Source organism: Centruroides sculpturatus, unplaced genomic scaffold, assembly GCF_000671375.1.
Source record: "Centruroides sculpturatus isolate CEXI.00-Female unplaced genomic scaffold, Cexi_2.0 scaffold1359, whole genome shotgun sequence".
NCBI lineage: Eukaryota > Metazoa > Arthropoda > Arachnida > Scorpiones > Buthidae > Centruroides > Centruroides sculpturatus.
The window spans coordinates 660-22,639 of NW_019385471.1; the positions used below are offsets into that span (position 1 = coordinate 660).

Here is a 21,980-nt window from a genome sequence, read left to right on the forward strand (position 1 = left end):
AATCTTACATTTAATTGTTTCAATGGATGCAGGTTAAAAGAGAACAAAAGGAAGAACACATCGAGTAGCCTCCGGTAATTCGATTAATTTTCTCGGTATTGTAAACCTTAACCACAACATTAACGACACCTTTTGCTCCTTTTTTTTAAGAATAAATATAAAGTCTGGTTTAATTAATTGATATTATGTGTGTATGAGCGGACGAATCGATCTATAAGTAACATTTTACTGTGAAAAATATAGATAATTGTGTATGTATGAGAACAGGATAACCGCTTTCAGATAATCGTTTGTAGAATACTGTTAGTAGATTTCTACTTCCGAAGCTATTCAAATGTTTAATTACTAGATACAAGATACAAATTGTATTCCGTTTATTGTATTCAATGTTTAAAATTATATTAGAAATAATTTTGACTTTAAAAAGGCGTTGATATTGCATTTTTAAGTATAAAACCGTACATTTTATCCATTCTATATAATTTATAATGATGAATAGATGCCATTCACTTTTTTCTGTGAAAATGGCAACGAAAAATATAGCATTTCGATGGAAGACACTTCTGAAAACGACGAAAGAACATTAAGAAAGCAAAAGGCTCTCCTAGTTTCATTTATTTTCTGACTTATTCGCCTTTTCAATCCATTTTCAAGAAGAAAGGAATTAATTTATTATTAAGTATTTGCCTCATTTATCTAAAGATGATCAGTAATCATCCATTAAAGATTGTAGACCCCAAATTCAAAATATTTCATAGTCCTTTCAACAGCTTCATCGTTTCTAATTGGAAGAGCTTAGAATGACGTTCCCCTACTTATTAATTAGGTTTGTTTGATACACCGCCATTCAGTAATCTGGACTTATACCTTCTCTATCGAAGCCCGCTGATATTAATGATCTCATTCCTCTTCTCTACATTCTTATATATCAGCATTAATATTAATCAAAATTTTTTACTTTTTTATGATAATTATTCATCTACATCACTAACACTTTTCTAACTTTAAATCGATTCTTTTCACGTATTTAAAACTTTAAGTTCATCTCTTTTACTAGAGAATAGCTATTACACTTTTAAGAAGCTACAATGAATTTAATTTATTATCTTGCTCACTTTATAATTTCATTTTTTAACGCTCGTAATCAGACGTAAAGATGTGAACTCAAATAAAGTTTTCCAGAAATATTCAACATATAAATGAATTTTTCATATTAAAACTAATCTGTCAGAAGAGAATTTATCCAAAAATAATGGTTAAGTCTACGCTGGCCGCTCCTTCCCAAAGCAATATCCATTTAAAGTTATATTACCCCTATAAATGTAGCTTTTCCTCATTACTCGCAGTATTGCTGGCAAGTTGTCATTCGCGATCATTTTTCTTCATTTTAACTGTAGATTAATAAAGTTTGAAAGTCTTCTACAGTAATTTAACCTATTTTTTTCTTATAAATATAATCATTTTGTCTCGTAATACAATTTACTTAAATTTTCAAATAACATAACTCGTTCATAAAACTTTGGAAAGAATTATTCATTCGATTTTAATAATTTTTACATTAAGAAGATATTCCAGGTATTGTCTGTAGATTGAAGAATAGAAGTGCAGGAAAAAAAGAGCATAAAGAAGACCACCTACCTGGAGCGGATAATGGATCAACGGGCACGCTCGGCTGGAGACGATGATCGGGACGTCGTGACTGGACTGTTCACGTACTGGATGACGTGTTCACGTGATGCTGGTCGTAAATTTCACATTACAAAAGACAGCACGTGACTGAGTTGCTTGATATGTTGAGTCGCATCAGTGGAGTAGTAAAGGGGAGCTCTACGACAAAATAAATACTTGTTAGCGTCCGTCAGGTTTTTAGATATCATGTTAGTTGTCATATGTCATCGATCGTTTCGCTTTGCTCCTTTGCTAGACCATATTCAGTTCCCGATACACTGTTCTTTACAGTCGTGTTAAAAGGTTCTCCCCACTTCGACGTCTCCATTTTATAAACAACACCTTCCTATATAAAAATAGGGGAAAAATTTGATAAGAATAATCAATTAGTTTACGCTTAGATTCATCTAAGCGTCATTTAATATTAAGCTTCTTTAAATAAATAGAAAAAAACGTTTGTTGTAAAGTTAGAAAAATAAAAATTTGTATTGATAAATGTCGAGTTTTATAAGCTTCGAGTCATTAATGCGTGTTTTATTTCGAAAATATAAACAGCGTAGATGAGGCTCGAACAATTGAAAATGTCTAACATGGCTGATAGGAAAAACGGGGTGTCAGTAATGTTGCTGTCATTAGCCGGACGAAGCGAGAGAATGTCGAAACTAATGTTAATGTTTTCTGTTAATGGTCCACTGTGTTTGGTACGTAGACTATCCAGATAAAATGACCATTAGCTGTTACCTGACAATTTTCCTAATGTCTGCATGTGTACTATAGAAAGGGAGGTCTCACGACTTCTAAACTGGTTAAATAATCAAATACAAAACGCCGTTCGTTCTATTGGGAAAGTAATTTGTTCCTAATTGAAGTAAGACTCGACTCTCTTAGCCTCCACCCCAGGGCTCGTGTAACTCGGTTACTATTGTTTGCTCAGAGAAAGACACCCGAAATGATGTAGAGAAGACGAAGATGAGCTTCTAGCCTTGGAAACAAACAATGGAGGAAATAGGAGAAACTAGTCAGTTTGTTTGATGTCTGGGTTTTCTAGCTGCAATTAGTGTGTATTTTGGACGTTTATGAAAGGTTATGGGGAGTAAATGTTGGTATACATTTTGCTTCTTACTTTAATTCTGGAAAAGAGAGATGGAAGATCGTAACGAGCGAAAAAGGAAAAAAAAATTAGATCTAAGAGGAAAACAAATAAGAAAAAAGAACATAGCTTCGGAGTAGTAGAGCGAGGGGGAAAATAGAAAATTATAGGAACAAAAATATAAAGAAATAAAAATAAATTAACTTACCGATAAGAAAAGTTTTGGAATAACAAAACAAGTGTGAAATGAAAGCGAAAATGAAGTATTGAATAAATTCGTTGAATCAAAAATAATAATAATACAAAATTTGAGATATATAAATTAAATAAAGGAAAAAATGAAGGGAAAAAAAGATAAACGAATAAGCAAAGTTTTGAAAGATGTCTGATAGCGACTTTCTTTTTTGTTTAACATGACATAATATAAGATACAAATCTGAAAAAAGGTAAAAAAAAAAGTAATTCTTAATAAACTTATTATCTACATTATGTAACTAATAAAATACGATTTTTTTAAATTGGTTTTTATAGCGGTTTTCGTACAAATTTCCATAGATATTCTACAAATCACTGGTCCGTTTGACCGTCCGATTTCCACCGCATTGAATCTAATGGGCGCTTCCACCAATCCCCCGATTCTCGTTTACGGCTCCTTTTTCTACTTTCCATTAAATATACCACGAATATGGTCACTCTGCTATGGCAATTGCAACCACACACCACCAAATTTACGGTGTGGATTTTATTCTCTTAACTGTGTATATCACTACTCCTTGACTCACTTATCAACACAAATCAAGGAAGTTTTGTATCGGAACGTTTCCCTCTTATAAATCGTATTTTTGTCTTTTCCCTCGTAACAAATGTGGAAAACACGAATTGATGCTGATAAAAAACACATTGGAAAATATTTTTGCATGGAAAAATTCCTCGGTTTTTCTTTCTGATAAATTTTATTATGTTTTTAATTGTGATCTTTCATAGTTTCATTATTATGCGAAAGGATTAGGGAGGAAGAAGAAAGGAAAAAAAAATTAACTTATTTTTTATGTATACCTTATGGACCTTTTCAAATCAAAAAGAGAGGCACGAGGATTTTGTTAGTGAAGGCAAACTTCCTAAGAGAGACGAAGAAGAAGACTGGAGTAGGGGAAAAAAAATATTCTGATTATGAAGGAGAAAATCACAGACAAAGAACCAACGTCAATCTAGATCGAAAAATAATAATTCTAAGGCAAAATAAAAAATAAATTCGTGCTTAAATTAGGCGAAAGTAAGGTTTAAGAGAGAGCGAGAGAGAGAGACTTGAAAATAATAATATGGATGCGGCTCGATCTCAAGAGACAAAAAGAGAAAGAGATAGAAGAGAGTATAATAAAAGCAATCGCCGTTGATACACGAACAATTTTACAAGCATTTTTTTTTTAAACACAAACACTGGATATTGTTTGCATAAATTTTTTTAAAAATTCATAAAGAGAAAAAGCTTTAAATACTAGAGAAACTCATCAAGTATTTATAGGAAGGGATGAGTTGTGTAATCTAAGTTACCAAACGAAGCTTTCTGTCTTTAATATTAATCGTTGCGACGTCGACAATTTCCGGCATCGCGTGACATTTCCGAAACACTCGGAAATCGGAATTAGTGTTAAAATAGAAGTAGTCCATCACTGACGGATGATGAACAATTACTTGTAGATCCGGATGCTCTTCTTTAATAATCGTTTCGTTTGCCTTTACCTATCTGCAATATGTTTGCTTTAATCGACTGAAAATTCATTTTGTTCCGTCTCCCTTCTTCCATTTTACAGATAAATAATGTATATTTATCTTTATCGACTCTTTATATATTCAAAGAAAAAATGGAGATGAGAAAGAAGAGATGCTGATTTATCCGCAAGAATAGCAACAGATTGAAAATTTATTGTTAGAATATTCGGATTTTAACTGCTTATTTATACTAAATTGATAAATTGTTGCTTGAATATTAACAAATGAGCTATTAATATAATGCTTAAGCTTTAATCATCGATATAACAACAAGTTTATATTGTTTATAAATTAATTTTATCTATATTTATCATATATTATCGCTATGTAATAATTTATGATTTTTCTAATAGTAATATAATGGGTTATCTCTTAACGAGAAAGATCTATTAATTAATTATATCTATTCTATACTATTAATTATATTCATTAATTATGTATTATTAATTTACGTGTTAACTGTTTAATTATCTATTATCTATAATTTATGCTCTAAAATTTTGCATAAATTCCACCGCGATATGTTTATGATGCTCGTCTTTATACCAAACCCATTATCTAGTTATCTTCTAATATAGAAATAATTTTTTTCTTTTTCATTCTAAGTCTTAAAAATTCGTTAATGAAAAATTAATTAATCTAGAAATTGCTTTAGTGTTTAAACATTATCTTTCACTTAAAGTTTTGAAACCTTATAATGAAATATTCATAAATGCCATTAAAATTTACATGAAAGTAACTAATTTATTTTTTGCCTAGAGTAAAATATTATATAAATTTTTTTTCTCCTATTTAAATTCTTTAATGTCACTTCTTAAACANTAATTTTATTGATATTTTTTACTAGATGCAATACATGTAATATTGTTTAATATTGCTTACAGAAATGCTTCCTTACATGCTAGATGAAGTACTGAATGTTCTTGTGCTTTCTTACATCAGTTCTTCAAAAATAACTATTGTTTTGCATACAATCCACTATGAATGTTTTCTATCTGCTAAAAGAATGGTTTTATTATGCAATAGTAATTACATATAATTTTTTTGCAAAATTTGTAAATATAAAGCACTATAAAGACCAATGTAATAATAAAAGCATTAATATGTATTAATACATTAAAATATGACAAAGTTGTCAATCATATTACTTAATTTGTATTAAATTTCTTTATATTCATATTAAGCAAGTATTGCATCTGGCTATCATTTTTTAAATAGACGGGTTGTTTATAAATTTATAGTAACTTATTGATTTCAATCATTAATCTTATTAATCTAAAGTTGCATATAATCACCAAATATGTTTTTAATAGTAAAATATAACAGATGGCACAACGCATACAGTTTTAAATGTTGCCAGAAAGGTTAAGCAACTTATTGCTAGATTTTTTTTATTCTTTCAACCCTGCAGACACTAATAGGACTTTTTTCAAACCTACAATAGGATGGCTGACTGACAGGGTGTGACATATTAGGGTAGACCCTGTACCCTGATTATGTCAGACCCATCCTTAAAATTTTCTGGGGATTTTTGACTCACCGAGATTTGATTTTTGATCCTCAGAGAAGTAGGATGCTTAACTGCATTGGCATCTGACTGTGTTACCACATTATAACATTCTGCTGTTATCCATATTTGACTCCTTAAATGCTGATCTAGAAGCATTATCTACTTGCCCACTTCTGTAATATAGTATTAATTATTTTCAGCATCATTGAAGCTCTCAATATTGATACACCTGCTTTTCTTAAGATTAATTTTTATTTTTAAGCACTTTGCAATTGTAAGCCGACTTTGTTTACACATTTGTCATGGATTCAAACAGATGCTGGATGGTTCAATTTATTAAGGTGGCACCATTCCTGAAAATTCCTGGGGGTTCTGATCTGGACTTATTCCAGATCCCTAAAGTGGGACCAACTTGCCATTAGTAATAAAGGTGCCAGACTTTATCACTATGGCCATTTGGTTGTTTTTAGGTTAATTCAGCTTTCTAAAATTGAAAAAGACACAAAAATTTTGTAATCTAAACTAATCAATATTAAGCTTAATATTAATTTAAATGAATAATAATCATTTAAAATTCTTTAAAATAAAGATTTGTCTGGTCATCCTTCTGTACAAATTTTCTGAAAATACCTTTTATTATTATAAAATTTTTATTATATAACAAAAAACCCTCCACTTTTTGAGAAATTTGTCATACATTGTAAATATTTTAAATATACACTATATAAGTTAATAATGTATTTATAATACTTTAGCATTTATTTAATTTAAAAAAATTCTTTTTATCTAGTGTTCCATTGATCTAAAAAAGAATAAATTGGTAATTGGCACTACTGGAACAGAGACACCATTTCTCTCGGAAAATGAGCTACCAGAATGTGCACGGTTACAAATTCCTCAAATTCTAAATGTACCAGCAAATTCTCTACAAGAGCAAGAAGACAGACAGTTAGCTGAGGCACTGGCTAGGTCTGCCGAAGACGGCAACGTGCAAAATGGTAATTGTAACGTCTCGTAAATATTACGACATTCTTAAAACTTGATCGTTATTGAAGAACTATTTCTTTTTGGTGCAGAAAAATCTGGAAAATCAAAGAAAATGAAATTTACTAAAAGAAAATAATTATTCACAAGCATTACACTTTCCCACCATCAAATCCTTTATGTATTTATTTTGCTCTCAGTATATTATGCTGTGATATTTTATTTTGTAATTTCTGTACATACTTTTCTTGAAGAAATAAATTTTTTTTGCTTTCAGAAAATATTGTAATAAACAAGTTGATACATAAACACAAATAATCAAGATAGTAATTNAATTTTTTGGGAATAATCCGTATAAACTATGCTATAAACAAAAAATTGTAGGATTACTTACCAAGTGTGCACCGTTCGACGTCGCCATTGCTTAAGCTTGTTTTCATTGCAGAGCAGCGCACCAAACGGCGGCCGTGATTTCTGATAAGTTATTTTTCTGCGAAAAATTCGTTGACCTTTGGAGACATTAATATAAATAATTTTTATGGCTGTTGAATAAGAAATGTTTCTTTCACAAGAAATGTATAAAATTACAGTACTGTATTAGACTTACAGTACGTAATTTACATACTATACAGACGATAGTAAACTCAACTTACTCGCCTAAACTCTCTGTAGCGTGTAAGTAGTTCGGCTGCTTGTCTACTATTGGTCCAGATTCGACCGATCCTGTCGCGGCACAAGTCGGCGATGACATTTTATGAGTCCCTTTTAGCATCTTTATACGAATACTGTCGCAATTTTTTCGCCATGTTATAGGAATCTCTATTATAGGAACCCGCGTTATAGGAGTATACTGTAATCTTGTGGTTGAGCACAACTACAAGATTACTGTAATATACATACAGTTATGATAACTTTAATTGAAATAATAGATTCAAAATTTTAAATAAAAACCTGCAATTAAATATGAGTGAACAAATCAAAAATATAATAATAAATTTAAGAGATCTCTTTTCTTTTGATCCTTTTTTTATATGAACTCTATGATGAAAAGAGAGCTAATTCATATTAAATATTTTTGCATTATTATATATGTTTGTCCCCCTTGAAAATATTAACCAAATATTGGCATGCTGTCTATACTCAAAATAAATAAATTGTTATAATTTTAAAATAATTTGTTGTTATATAAGTGTAAGAAGTACAACTGTTCCTTTGGTAATGAGTAATTATTGGTAATTGTCATTAAATTCCTTGATGATGATAATGTAGTCATTGCTTGAAGATAATTTGCACTGCATGGCATTATCTTCATTTCTATCCATCACATTTAGATATTAATGTTATTTCAAAATGTTTTGACACCTATGAAGACACAATCCACTTTCACATTTGACACAATAATGTTTTCTTCAGGCACCTATCTGGTAGGTGTTGTTTCTGAAGAATTGCACCTTCATTTGTGATATGGCCATTTCAAATGTGTTTTAAAAGAACAACTGTTCTTTTAAAACACATTTTTAAGAATAGTTGTTTTTTTAAAGCACATTAAAAGATTGCAATAAACCAGTTGTTTTTCCTTGTATTACCACAATGTCACACTTTCTTTTTCAGTTCTTGAAATTCTCTTGGAAATTTCAATTATCAATATAGAACATTTATGTAAAAGTGTTCCTGAGTTTGCTAAAATCAGGGCTGTGGAGTTGTTTAAAAATCTACCAACTGAATCTGACCAGGGATGGACTTGTTATCAAAATAGGCCTGGAAATTCTGATGTTATCACATGACTTCAGAATAAAAGCTTCAATAAATAGAGTTCTAATGAAGATAGAATGTAGAAACTTTTTTATTCCAAAGCTAAAAGATTCCTTTAAGTAATGACATAGTCAATATATAAATATGTATTTGATAATTTTTACTTTCCTGACTGCTACACTTTCCCTGTTATATATAACAATCGGTCAAAAAAAAAACCCAAAATTTTTACATTTTTGGGCTCAGGACACCTTGAAATGTTGAGATATGCAAAAGATTTGGGATTTTTTTCCTGTATGTATGGATGTTAGAATGAATGTGTGGGGCATGATTTTGTTCATCTGTTTGAAGCTTAATAATTTCTGTGGTTTTTGAATTGGAGTTGGATGGTTTAACTCAGGAGTTATTAAGTTTGTACTAAACTTAACTGGTTGTACTAAATCATGCTCCCACACATATCCAGAGTTGGCAGATTTTTTACGACTCCGACTCCACAGCCCTGGCTAAAACCAAACTGACCATAACCGGTCTTGGAAGAGTTATGATATCCAGCTGTTTCCTTTAATTCATACCAAAATTCCCTCTAGTAATATTTCTCCTTACTCCTTAATTGTACTAAATGTTTCATTTTAAGTAGAATAGATTTCCTTCTATTTAAAATGGAACATTTGGTACAGTATCACTGGAACAAATGTTTTATTAATCATTTTGAAATAGTAGTAGAGTATAAACAAGCAACCATAATTGGAATAGGGTTATTTCTTGGGGTTGGTGAAGGTAATTTACAGTTCTGTTTAATAAATTCTGGTGAAATTTTTGTTCACTTTATCACATGAAAATTAATGTTGTGACAATAGTGTCTTGCCAAGGCAACGACAAAATTCATTTTAATGTGAGAAATCAGTTTATCAGCATTTGTTTTAAGGCAAGTTGACTGTATTTCAATTTTGCCTTGTTGCAACCAATGTAATAAATGGAGGCTTGAATAATTTTTCAAATTTTTTTTTCTTTTCTGAAAATTAGGGTATGGATTACACACATGCCGTCTACATATGCATAAATATGGTAATTCATTTTATGATGAATAGTAATATAAATTATTAGACAAGTTCAACAGTGTACATATATTTATCTCAAATTTCTTGGGAATGAGGAAAAAACATTTTGAGATAGACAGACAGATTTCAAGATATAGGGGTTCCTACACAGTAAACAGTAATAGATTTGATTGGAGGTATGGTATTTTATTAATACAACAGCAAGTACAGTACATATCTATATTAGGTATAAGTAAGTAAAACATTTTTGATATATCTAAACAGAAATAGTTTGTCAATAGTTTGATGCCTGACTGATGTCAAATGTTTGACTTTCTTCAACCAATAAGATACGAACCAAACCTTTAACCAATTGTAGAAAATTGCAACTATGTATTGTATTGTAGATCTCTTACAATACAAAACAATTTATGCTTTCAAAATGTAGTTGCCGAGCTTTGAATTTTGTAATTGACACTTCAATCCATAATTTGAGATACAGATATTTTGGAAGAAAATTATTTAAGATAAACATGGAAAATATATTGAATTTAGGCTGAAAATGCAGGGAAAAAATAAATTTTGATATAGACAGGTTCAACTGTATTTTTAAATTTTATTCATTAAGTATTTTTTCATTAAATATAAATATCGAAATGTTCTTTCATTTTGTTGTCAGTAAGATTGTTTTACAGATTTTATTTTTTGATTTATCATTTAACTATATTATATATACAGATACACACAAAATTATTATTAACTGTAATAGTGATGGCCATAATGTGCCAAAGACTTTCATAAGCCATGCGAAAGCTCTTGAATATCAGCAGTCTGGTTTGTCATACATCTGGCTATTCAGAGATTCTGAAAGTCTCAATAGCATCATTATAGCCTTTCAAAAATGATAAAACTATTATTTTATAAGGAATAATCATGTGTCAACATTCTGTATAGTAAATAATGTTAATCTGACTGACAACCAAGATGTAGCATTGCCATGATTTTATTCATCTGTTTTGAAGCTTAATAACTCCTGTGCTTTTTGTTGAAAATTTTCTGAAATTTTGCATGGAGGTTTGTGTATTGGGGATTGATGCTATTAACTTTTAGTGGTTAAAAGTCGAGGCAGTGAGGAGAAAAAAAAAAGGGGCCATTTGTCATATCTGAAATAGGGTTAAACTTAATGATGATTTTACTTGTTATTAGCATTTACAGTTTTATATAAAACCCATCCTACTCTCAAAATTAAGCTTTTTGCCATTTTATAATAGTTAAAAATATGTTTTTAATAGTAAAATATAACAGATGGCACAACGCATACAGTTTTAAATGTTGCCAGAAAGGTTAAGCAACTTATTGCTAGATTTTTTTTATTCTTTCAACCCTGCAGACACTAATAGGACTTTTTTCAAACCTACAATAGGATGGCTGACTGACAGGGTGTGACATATTAGGGTAGACCCTGTACCCTGATTATGTCAGACCCATCCTTAAAATTTTCTGGGGATTTTTGACTCACCGAGATTTGATTTTTGATCCTCAGAGAAGTAGGATGCTTAACTGCATTGGCATCTGACTGTGTTACCACATTATAACATTCTGCTGTTATCCATATTTGACTCCTTAAATGCTGATCTAGAAGCATTATCTACTTGCCCACTTCTGTAATATAGTATTAATTATTTTCAGCATCATTGAAGCTCTCAATATTGATACACCTGCTTTTCTTAAGATTAATTTTTATTTTTAAGCACTTTGCAATTGTAAGCCGACTTTGTTTACACATTTGTCATGGATTCAAACAGATGCTGGATGGTTCAATTTATTAAGGTGGCACCATTCCTGAAAATTCCTGGGGGTTCTGATCTGGACTTATTCCAGATCCCTAAAGTGGGACCAACTTGCCATTAGTAATAAAGGTGCCAGACTTTATCACTATGGCCATTTGGTTGTTTTTAGGTTAATTCAGCTTTCTAAAATTGAAAAAGACACAAAAATTTTGTAATCTAAACTAATCAATATTAAGCTTAATATTAATTTAAATGAATAATAATCATTTAAAATTCTTTAAAATAAAGATTTGTCTGGTCATCCTTCTGTACAAATTTTCTGAAAATACCTTTTATTATTATAAAATTTTTATTATATAACAAAAAACCCTCCACTTTTTGAGAAATTTGTCATACATTGTAAATATTTTAAATATACACTATATAAGTTAATAATGTATTTATAATACTTTAGCATTTATTTAATTTAAAAAAATTCTTTTTATCTAGTGTTCCATTGATCTAAAAAAGAATAAATTGGTAATTGGCACTACTGGAACAGAGACACCATTTCTCTCGGAAAATGAGCTACCAGAATGTGCACGGTTACAAATTCCTCAAATTCTAAATGTACCAGCAAATTCTCTACAAGAGCAAGAAGACAGACAGTTAGCTGAGGCACTGGCTAGGTCTGCCGAAGACGGCAACGTGCAAAATGGTAATTGTAACGTCTCGTAAATATTACGACATTCTTAAAACTTGATCGTTATTGAAGAACTATTTCTTTTTGGTGCAGAAAAATCTGGAAAATCAAAGAAAATGAAATTTACTAAAAGAAAATAATTATTCACAAGCATTACACTTTCCCACCATCAAATCCTTTATGTATTTATTTTGCTCTCAGTATATTATGCTGTGATATTTTATTTTGTAATTTCTGTACATACTTTTCTTGAAGAAATAAATTTTTTTTGCTTTCAGAAAATATTGTAATAAACAAGTTGATACACATAAACACAAATAATCAAGATAGTAATTTTAAACATTATAAATAAATTTGTAGATTTCAAATAGAATTTAAATATGCACTTTTCATATCATTTTTGTGATATTTATCACTGATCATATAGATAAAGATCACTGAAATTTCACTTTTTTTCAGTGTTAACTGAATGATTCACATGCCAATGAACTCTTTTTACTTAACATTCTGTTACAGTTTGAAAGCTTTAATTTTCTAATATGTAAAATATATAATAATGATAAAATCATGTATTTTAATTTATTTAAGCTTTGTGTGTGTAAATATGATTTCTATAATTATTATTAAACAGTGCGACATGTATTTTATCTGTTACAGAAAATGAAATATTGATAAAATTACTAAAACAGATTAAAGAAAAAAATCTTTCAGTGAACTATAGTTAAAAAACAGAAAAGTAACTATTATTTTAAGCTGCTTTTCTTTTGTATGAGATAAGTCTCTGTACAGAATAAGAATTTGACTGATTAGATTTTTATATAATCAACTTCAAGAATTTTTTTAAAATGTTTTCTCTGAGGCATTATATATATACAATCATTATTTTAATAATTTTATTGATATTTTTTACTAGATGCAATACATGTAATATTGTTTAATATTGCTTACAGAAATGCTTCCTTACATGCTAGATGAAGTACTGAATGTTCTTGTGCTTTCTTACATCAGTTCTTCAAAAATAACTATTGTTTTGCATACAATCCACTATGAATGTTTTCTATCTGCTAAAAGAATGGTTTTATTATGCAATAGTAATTACATATAATTTTTTTGCAAAATTTGTAAATATAAAGCACTATAAAGACCAATGTAATAATAAAAGCATTAATATGTATTAATACATTAAAATATGACAAAGTTGTCAATCATATTACTTAATTTGTATTAAATTTCTTTATATTCATATTAAGCAAGTATTGCATCTGGCTATCATTTTTTAAATAGACGGGTTGTTTATAAATTTATAGTAACTTATTGATTTCAATCATTAATCTTATTAATCTAAAGTTGCATATAATCACCAAGTTAATTTAACTTATAAATTGCAAAGATTACAATATAAGAAATATGATATTTCTTAATATTTATTTTATAAATAATGTACAGTATAAGAAATCTATGAAAAGGTTTAAAATTTATGCAACTGATATAATTTTATTCCATTTTTTCATAAAATAGTTTCTTTTCAATTATATTTCTTATTTATTTTCATTAATTATATTGTGTAAATCTAAAATATTTATTATTATAATTATTTTTGTTTTTCAATTAAATTCTTCTGTTTTGAAAAATAACAAATTCTTATCCCTTATTAGATATTACTAACTGTAAATTTTTAATGTGTATTCTATGTAATTATATGTAGAATTTTTTTTTATTATAATTTTTAACAATTTATGTAGTTAGCTTTTTATGTTTTTTTGTTTTTAATTTTATTAGCTTCACCTTCACCTTCGACCGTAAAATCGCAAAGGATTTCTCTCGAGCACAAAGCCACTAGCTCTTCCTGTCCTGGGTCCCAGCCGGCCGATAACTTCACGGATAATGACGTGCAAAGTTTGGTGAATCTCGGCTTTCCTCGACAACAGGTCGTAGAAGAATTGAGGAACTTTAACGGAGACACGACGCAAGCGATGGCATCCCTATTTGCAAAATCGTTAAAATTACCTTGATTTTCGTTGCACTGTAGTCCTGTGAAATAGTGACTATGTGAAATGTGACCACGAATCTCGTACACTTTCTGTAGTCGGTATTATTGCTAAATCGTCGGCACATTGCATTATCTGTAAGGCTTGGAAATTTTAAAGGCATCTCTAAAACACAAATCATTTTAATAGTCATAGGTAAAAAGGGTGCTTTTTTTATACGTGTTTGCATATGTTACTTCGTATACTTTTACTATCATTGATTCTCAATTTATCTCTTACGACTGCAAAACTATTTTATATTACATTCTCAAAGATGATTTTTTATATATAAATTTCTATGGGAATGTTTTGTTTTTCATAATACAATTTTTATTGCAGGGTAATTGCAAACTAAAAACAAAGACTATATTATAAAAATTTCTTATATCAAGCTGTAATTAGGTAATAGACATGCTAAACTAAAATCATTTTGAAGTTTGCATGCATGTGTTCATGTGATCATTATGGTTATATCAACATGGAATCATAGTGTCACAATTAATTTTTTTAAGTTTAAATTTTTTGCATGGAAATAGTTTTCTACTTGATTTGATTTTGGATAATTAGTATAAATGCTGTGAATATAAAATTAGAAACTAAATTTTTCAAGAAACTATTTCCATTCAAACATTTTAGAATTTTACAAAGATAAATATGATCTGATGATAAGATTATGTCTATATCTTTTACAAATAAAATTTATAATAAAATTTGTTTGTTTCATTAAAGTATTTTTCTAAAATTAAAACTGTCAATTATCTTCAATGGTACAAAATGACTTCATATTGAATTTTAGCTCATCGTCATCACCTTGAAACTAAAACATTTTGGGACTTATCTTCCTCTCATACTCAACAGAACTTTGAGCCTAAGGAATACAAAATTCCACTTTTTCTGTAACAAAATTTTATATTTTTAGAATATGAAAAACACTGATGATAGGGTGAACCTTGAAAACATTTCATTCTGAACAATATTTGATTTCTTGAAATCTCTTTAATGTTGCTCTGTAATTTAATTTTCTCTTTTGAAAAGATTATTTGATTTAAAATAATGCAGAGAAGATTTACAAGTTAATATGTTTCTCTTACAATCAGTATCAAATTACAATATGGTATCATTGATGACATAATTTATTCAATCCTTGTGCAGCAATATCAAAAAATCTAAGTTTTTTAAATAGATTTTAATTTTTGTTATACTTTCAATTACATATGCATTCATTTTAGAAGGTAATTTCAAAATTAATAAATATACTCATTGACAAGAAAGTTACAAAACAAAAAAGGTGTTGGAATGGAGTGAAACTTTATTAGTGCATGCAAATGTAATGATGATGATAAGTGATTATAATATTGTAGCAAAGGGACAATTTCCTGCAGAATAACAGTACAATTTAAAAGAATCTGTAGTACCTTGAAGTATCTCCTCTTGCCAGGATACATATGATGATATGGCCAGGAATGGAGGCATACAGGTACCATATGCTATCCTGCAACAGAATTTTTGCAGTTGTTGAAACTACCACTCTAGATCCTTTGTATTTGTAGATGGCTGAAGCTAGTAACAAATCTGGAGACAGGCAGGCCAAGGAAGTGTGAAACATGTCAGTCATTCCTGGGAAACCTTAGCTGTGTGTGGCTGAGCATTATCTTGATGAAAAATGGCCATTTGTAGGCATGTCAAGAAAGGAAATCCTATGCTCATTTTATTGCCTGACTGTACTACTATGCTGCCAGTGCCTCCTTATATCACTATTAAGAATGACCTACTGTCATACAAGAGGGCTTCCCAGACTAGCATGCCCAGCAGTGGAGATAGTGTGATCCTCAACAATTAAGACAGGTGAAATGCCAATTGGTAGACTTCACAAACTAACACAGTAATTGTCTGTTCCCAAATGGAATTGGAATTTGTCACTAAAGGTGATATGCTGTCAGTTCATAGCAGTCTGTGCTTTTTTATTGCGATACCACTGCAATGAAGTTGCTGCCAGTGGCAGGATGTGTAGAGATCATGTGCATGTAAATTTTCCTCTGCTAATGATATGGAAAAGAGAGGGTTCTGTTGCAAGGCTTCTACCTATGTTGAGATTACGGACAAAGATTCTGCAGCTACAGTTTGTGCTTGTTTTGCAATCAATGATTATATCTCCTGGTGACCACCAGGAGATAGTAGGATGTCCAGGTCTGTAGGCATGTCCAGAGCTTACCTATCATATATATGTGCCCTGACATATCCACAGTCCCAACATCTGTCAGGTCAAATTGCCTGGATGAAACAGCCATCCTGCTTTCCTTAGCCCTTTCTCAAACTTCATTGTGTGTAATGTTTTGGTGTTGTACAGGCATGCTTGTCATTTGAATATCTCTAAACGGGTGTACTGAAAATTTTGAACACTAAGCCTCTGTGAGCCTTTTCCATAGGATAGTAAGCTATTAATTTTGTCATTATCTGGCATGCAACTGGATTACACTAATTGCTTACTACAAAACTTGGCAAACAGGTATGTAATCTGGATGCATCAGTATGTAATCTGGATGTCAGTGAGTGTATTTTAGATGATGAATTATAGTAGACTTCTACTTAATCATTTTACAGCCTTCCATTTTTATAACTGGTACAAATTTTCCATTACAGCTATAAGAAATAGAGAGGACCAAAAATAAAAACACTAGTATATTTTATAGTTAAAAATGTCATAATTTCAATTTATGACAGAGTTTATGGAAAATTAAATAACTTCACCAGGGTCTTTCTAAAAATCAATTTGATGATAAAAGTGAGGATATATTGTATACATAACAAGATTTAATGTTTTTTTATATTTAATATATTTATAAAAAAAAATTTGTCTGTCAATACTTCTAACAGATATTTTCAGCAATATTTATTGTCAATAGAAATTATGATATACACTTGTTCTTTTTAAAGATTTGCTTAAGAAACTGCGTGTATTAATATATAAAATACTGTTATTTCAAAATACATATAATATATTTGACTCAAATTCATTTTGTAATTTATATTTCCTTATCAGTGTGTTTGATAATTATTTAATATAATCTAATAAATCTAGATGCAAAATTTTGAAATTAAACAATCTGAATTCCCCTTAAGCTAATATAAAATTAGTAGTTGAATAAACTGTACTGCATCTTTAAAGGATAAAAATGACTAATTTCGAAATTATACACAAAAATTACTTATATATAATTAGTTTTACTGCAGACAATCAAAAATAATGTGATACTGGAATTAATGATATCACATTATACTATTTCCAAGCACAGTATCATAATTTTTATGTTTGCGAAAAGAAACTAAATTAGAATATTTAAATTTATTTACAGTGGTTTTATAATGGTAGGGTAACTACATCAATAAGACTCTATACCAGTTATTACCACTTAAAAATTAAACATTTTAAAACAATATTTAAATGAGAAAACTGTCCAACTGCACCATCTGTTAGAGGATTAAATTAATGTGCTCTTTTGCAATAATTCTTCCATAAGATTTTTATTTTTAAATTAGATCTATTTGATATATCAATTAACTGGTGAAATATTACAGTTGAGAATAAGGTAAGTTGATCAAATTTGTACAGTATTTTAGAAGAACTCTTTTAAGGAAAGGTTCTGTGTGAAATTAATGATACTGTGCATTACAAATTAGTTGTGAATTTACATTAACCTAAAGTTTAAATGAAATTTTATGTTTTAATTGTATTAATAAATAGAAATTACTAGAAAATATGACAGCCACTTCATAAATTGTTGTTAATGGCAATGCTTGATTTTTGTGGCATTTATTAAAACTACTTATTTAATTGGATGATAAATCCTATTTAACAATGTACTTAAGTGATTTTAGTTGCAAACACAAATTATATTAATAGTCTTATATCTGAATTCTATACAAACTATGCAGCCATGTGATGTCCTTGAAGGAAACAAGATCAATTCATAGTTCCATCTCTTAGACCATGGATGGGCAACCTGCAGCCCGCAGTAATATTTTTTGCAGCTTGCATAAAATATGAATAAATATATCAATTTCCCAGCTTAAGGAAGTATGCAGCAAAAATTCAAATGTTATTTTCTACAACTTATATATGTGAATAGTTTTTCCACAATGAATTTAATAAAAATTAAAACAAAAAACAACTAACAGACACATCAAAACTAATTTAAAGCTAGCAGTGACTAATATTTAACCAAATATTTCTGATATATTCCGTTTACATCAGTTCCAGAAGCTAAATTAAGTATACCTATGCTAATTTATAATTATATATGAATAAATAATTGTGATTTACTGACATTTCCCCCTCCCCTTTTTCTCTTGTATGAGGCCCATGTCAGTTCAAAAGTTTTGAAATACATCCCTTACTTAGAAAAAGGTTGCCCATTTTTGCCTTAGATAATGGAATTATTAAAAAAATAATCATCCTACAGGATATTTTAATTCACATGTAAAGAAGGACCATTTCCAGTCAATGTATCACATTAAAGAAAATACAAAAGGATCATGTACTGTATTTATGCATTACTTTGAGATTTTTTTTTATTAATTTGTATTTACAGCCAAAACTGTTTTTCTTTTTTATTTTAAAAGTTATTATACATGCTTGTAATATTAAATTGGTTTCATACACGTGGCAATTGTTGGTGCATTTCATGACAATTACTAAATTTTATGTATGATGAACAATTATTTATGATGTCACAATGCCAGACTGCAATTTTTAATCATATTTTTAGTTTGTTTATTTTTAAAATATGCTCTCCACCTCAAATTAATACTGTAGTGTTTTACCCTGTATCTTGTACTTTTCCATTAGCAATGGAGTCGTGCCGGTTATCTATCTAACTCCTTTTAGGAGAAAAGTTTTGAATTGAAATAATGTGACTTCTGGTTTGCATCGGAAGCTCATACAGTTAATTGGAACCTCCTGCCCCTATGGTTTCCATATCTGGTCTCGTCTTTCATCTATCTAACACTGTTCTCGAGATTAAGGAAAGACAGGCTGGCAGACGAATGACAGTGGGAATTTGTGTGTAAAATTTTTTCAATTTGCAGCCCAATTAATAAAAAATTTATTTTCTAATAGTTTTTTAAACTAGCTATCAATAAACTAAAGCTTATCTTTCAATGGTTTCTTTGTATAAAGAAAAGTTTTTATATATTCCTCAACATATCAAATCTAAAACAAACTTACCAAATAATTAATTTACATTATGATCTGTTTTATTCAAATAATAGTCATGGCTATTTAAGCTGCATATTTTCTCTGCACACATATTTGAATACTTTATTATTTACAGACATCAAATATTTATTTTGAAAATTAAACTTTCATAATAAATTATACTTGAAATGGCAACTGATATCTTTCTTTGTAATGATAATACTTCAACATATCAGTAATAAAAAAATTCCACAACATACACTAGGTATATTTTCTATTATAGTTTGTTCTTTAAATAAGTATGGTACCTACCTACCTATTGTAATTCACAGTAGTAATTAATTTTAGTTGCCTCCCTAAATTTCCTCTAATAGTAGCCATGATTATTATTTCAAGTTTAAGGATGAGATGCAGTTACTATTCAAGAATGGGTATTATTTGAATAAAATTGGCAAGTGATACAAGATTGAAATTGTCGTCCTAAGTATGTACATGTTAATACAAATACAAATCAAAATCTTAAGCCTAAATCTTAAATTAATGCTTATCTTTGGTTATATTTTGGACTAAATTATGACTGATTTTTTATAATTTCAAAATTTGGACTGAAAGCAAAATACAATGCCATTGTCATGGTGTTTAGGCTTATTTTTGTCATCATCCTAGATACTTATAAATAGTTCACAAAGTCAGCAATCAGTTTTGTTCTTATCACAGAAAATAAAAAACTGTGTTATTTCTTCATTTATAATTAATTCAACTGTCATTTTGTAATTTGAATTTTTCTTTCTAATGGTTAAAACATTTAAGTGATAATTATCTTTAAGAATTCTTCATGGCTAACAGTTACCCTCTGAGTTTATTCAAAAAGTATTGCAATTCAGAGAGACTTTTTGAATATCTAATAATGCAAATACAGTATATATTAACACACTAAATTACAACTAAATGATTTTATAAATATATTCTCTTAGTTATGCTAAGACAATGAAGCCTTATATTAAAGGAAATAAGGTATTAATTAACAGTTAACCAATAAACTTTGTGCGCATATGTTGCCAAGGTGATAAATTTGTACTATTGAAAATTAATTTATCGTATTTGCAGCATTATAAGTTTGCTCTTCATATATACTTAAATTGAGAAAATTCAGATATTTTTCCATAAGGGTCTTCTTGTTTTTTTAATAGTTAATGACAGCCAAATTATTTAATCTCATTCTCCAGTTGAAAAGAACACATATCATTCAGGTATAAACTCTGATACAATTCAGTACTGATAGTATAAAGCATGCATAAAATATACAATAAATCAACAATTAGCTATATTAGAAATTCATTATGTAAATTTTAATATGATGATGATTTTAAATCTCCAATTTTTAATTGATGGAGAATTTTACTTTAAAATTAAACAATATTTCAATTTCAGAGGTTCTCTTTTATTGATTGAAAGATAAATTAAATGATAATCTCGCCTTTATCCTATTAATTATTCATAAGATTCTTCCCCATTTCTACAACGATTTAAATTATCTTAAAAATATGAAGATCATCGTTAGAAGAGATCATCCTATCTTAAGAACAATCGAATCATCTAAGATTAAAAGATAATCAAAAAAGAAAAAAGAAGAAGAAGAAGAAGAATTTAAAAAAAAGTAGAAAAAACTAAATTAAATTTACGCTTCAAAAAATTAGTGATTGATAAATTCAAAGTTAAATTTAAGGTAATTTAATTATATTTTTTTTTCAAAAGAAGTTTTATTGTTTTTGGATTCGGGAGATAGATAATAAAAAAAAATGACTTATTATTTTTCACGGTTGAAAACTTTAACCTTGCTGTAATGAAATTTAGTTTAAAAAATTGTTAACGATAAGTGGTAAGCTCCCTAAAGAACCACCTCGTTTAATAGAGAAACAGTTAAACAATCAGGATAATAACAATAATACCAGATAAGGTTATGTTGCCTGACCTCTTTAGTATTTTTCTCTTTTGATTCCCCCTCCCCTTTTTTTATTTCTCTGTTATTTTTTTCTTATGATTCTAAGGAGTGGCATGAAATGTCATTATTGCAGAAATTACCGGAAGTATTTTTCTTATTCTTATAATTAATTTCTAGATGCCTGGTTACAATTATCTCCTGTAATGATATCCGAACTCAGTTGCATTATTAATAAAGCACTTGATTATCTTAATTATCGATGTAACTGTAGTTTTGCAATAATGTAACACTCTGATGATATTTTTAGTAGCAGTTAAAAGTAATAAAATTATTTTGAAATTTTTTCTTTATATACGAACTATGCTTTAAGGAAATTATAAGTGTTTTTATGAGTAACTAATTTAACAAATATTTAATATTTTTATAACGAATTTTTATTCTTCAATTTAGCTTAAATATCTTTCCATGTCTTTATATTTCTTAAATATTTAAATATTTTTAAGATACATTTCTCAAGTCTTAATTAAAGAAAAA

General features: G+C 28.9%; 1 protein-coding gene across 1 annotated transcript; it reads left to right on the forward strand.

The window, feature by feature from the left end:
* The first annotated feature begins 10,615 nt into the window (after positions 1–10,615).
* On the forward strand, positions 10,616–14,407 carry LOC111639297 (DNA damage-inducible protein 1-like). Its single transcript, XM_023385145.1, has 3 exons — positions 10,616–10,645; positions 12,091–12,298; positions 14,063–14,407. Exons 1-3 carry the CDS (start codon positions 10,616–10,618, stop codon positions 14,293–14,295), a joined length of 471 nt encoding a protein of 156 aa, XP_023240913.1. The 3' UTR covers positions 14,296–14,407.
* The last annotated feature ends 7,573 nt before the right edge of the window (positions 14,408–21,980 follow it).

What these genes read in the sequence shown, in the direction of transcription:
- LOC111639297 (XM_023385145.1), top strand. Translation starts at nt 10,616, where the DNA reads ATGCGAAAGCTCTTGAATATCAGCAGTCTG. An exon ending in TCTTGAATATCAGCAGTCTG is followed by an intron (nt 10,646 to 12,090) that starts GTTTGTCATACA and finishes CTTTTTATCTAG; the next exon opens with TGTTCCATTGATCTAAAAAA. An exon ending in AGACGGCAACGTGCAAAATG is followed by an intron (nt 12,299 to 14,062) that starts GTAATTGTAACG and finishes TAATTTTATTAG; the next exon opens with CTTCACCTTCACCTTCGACC.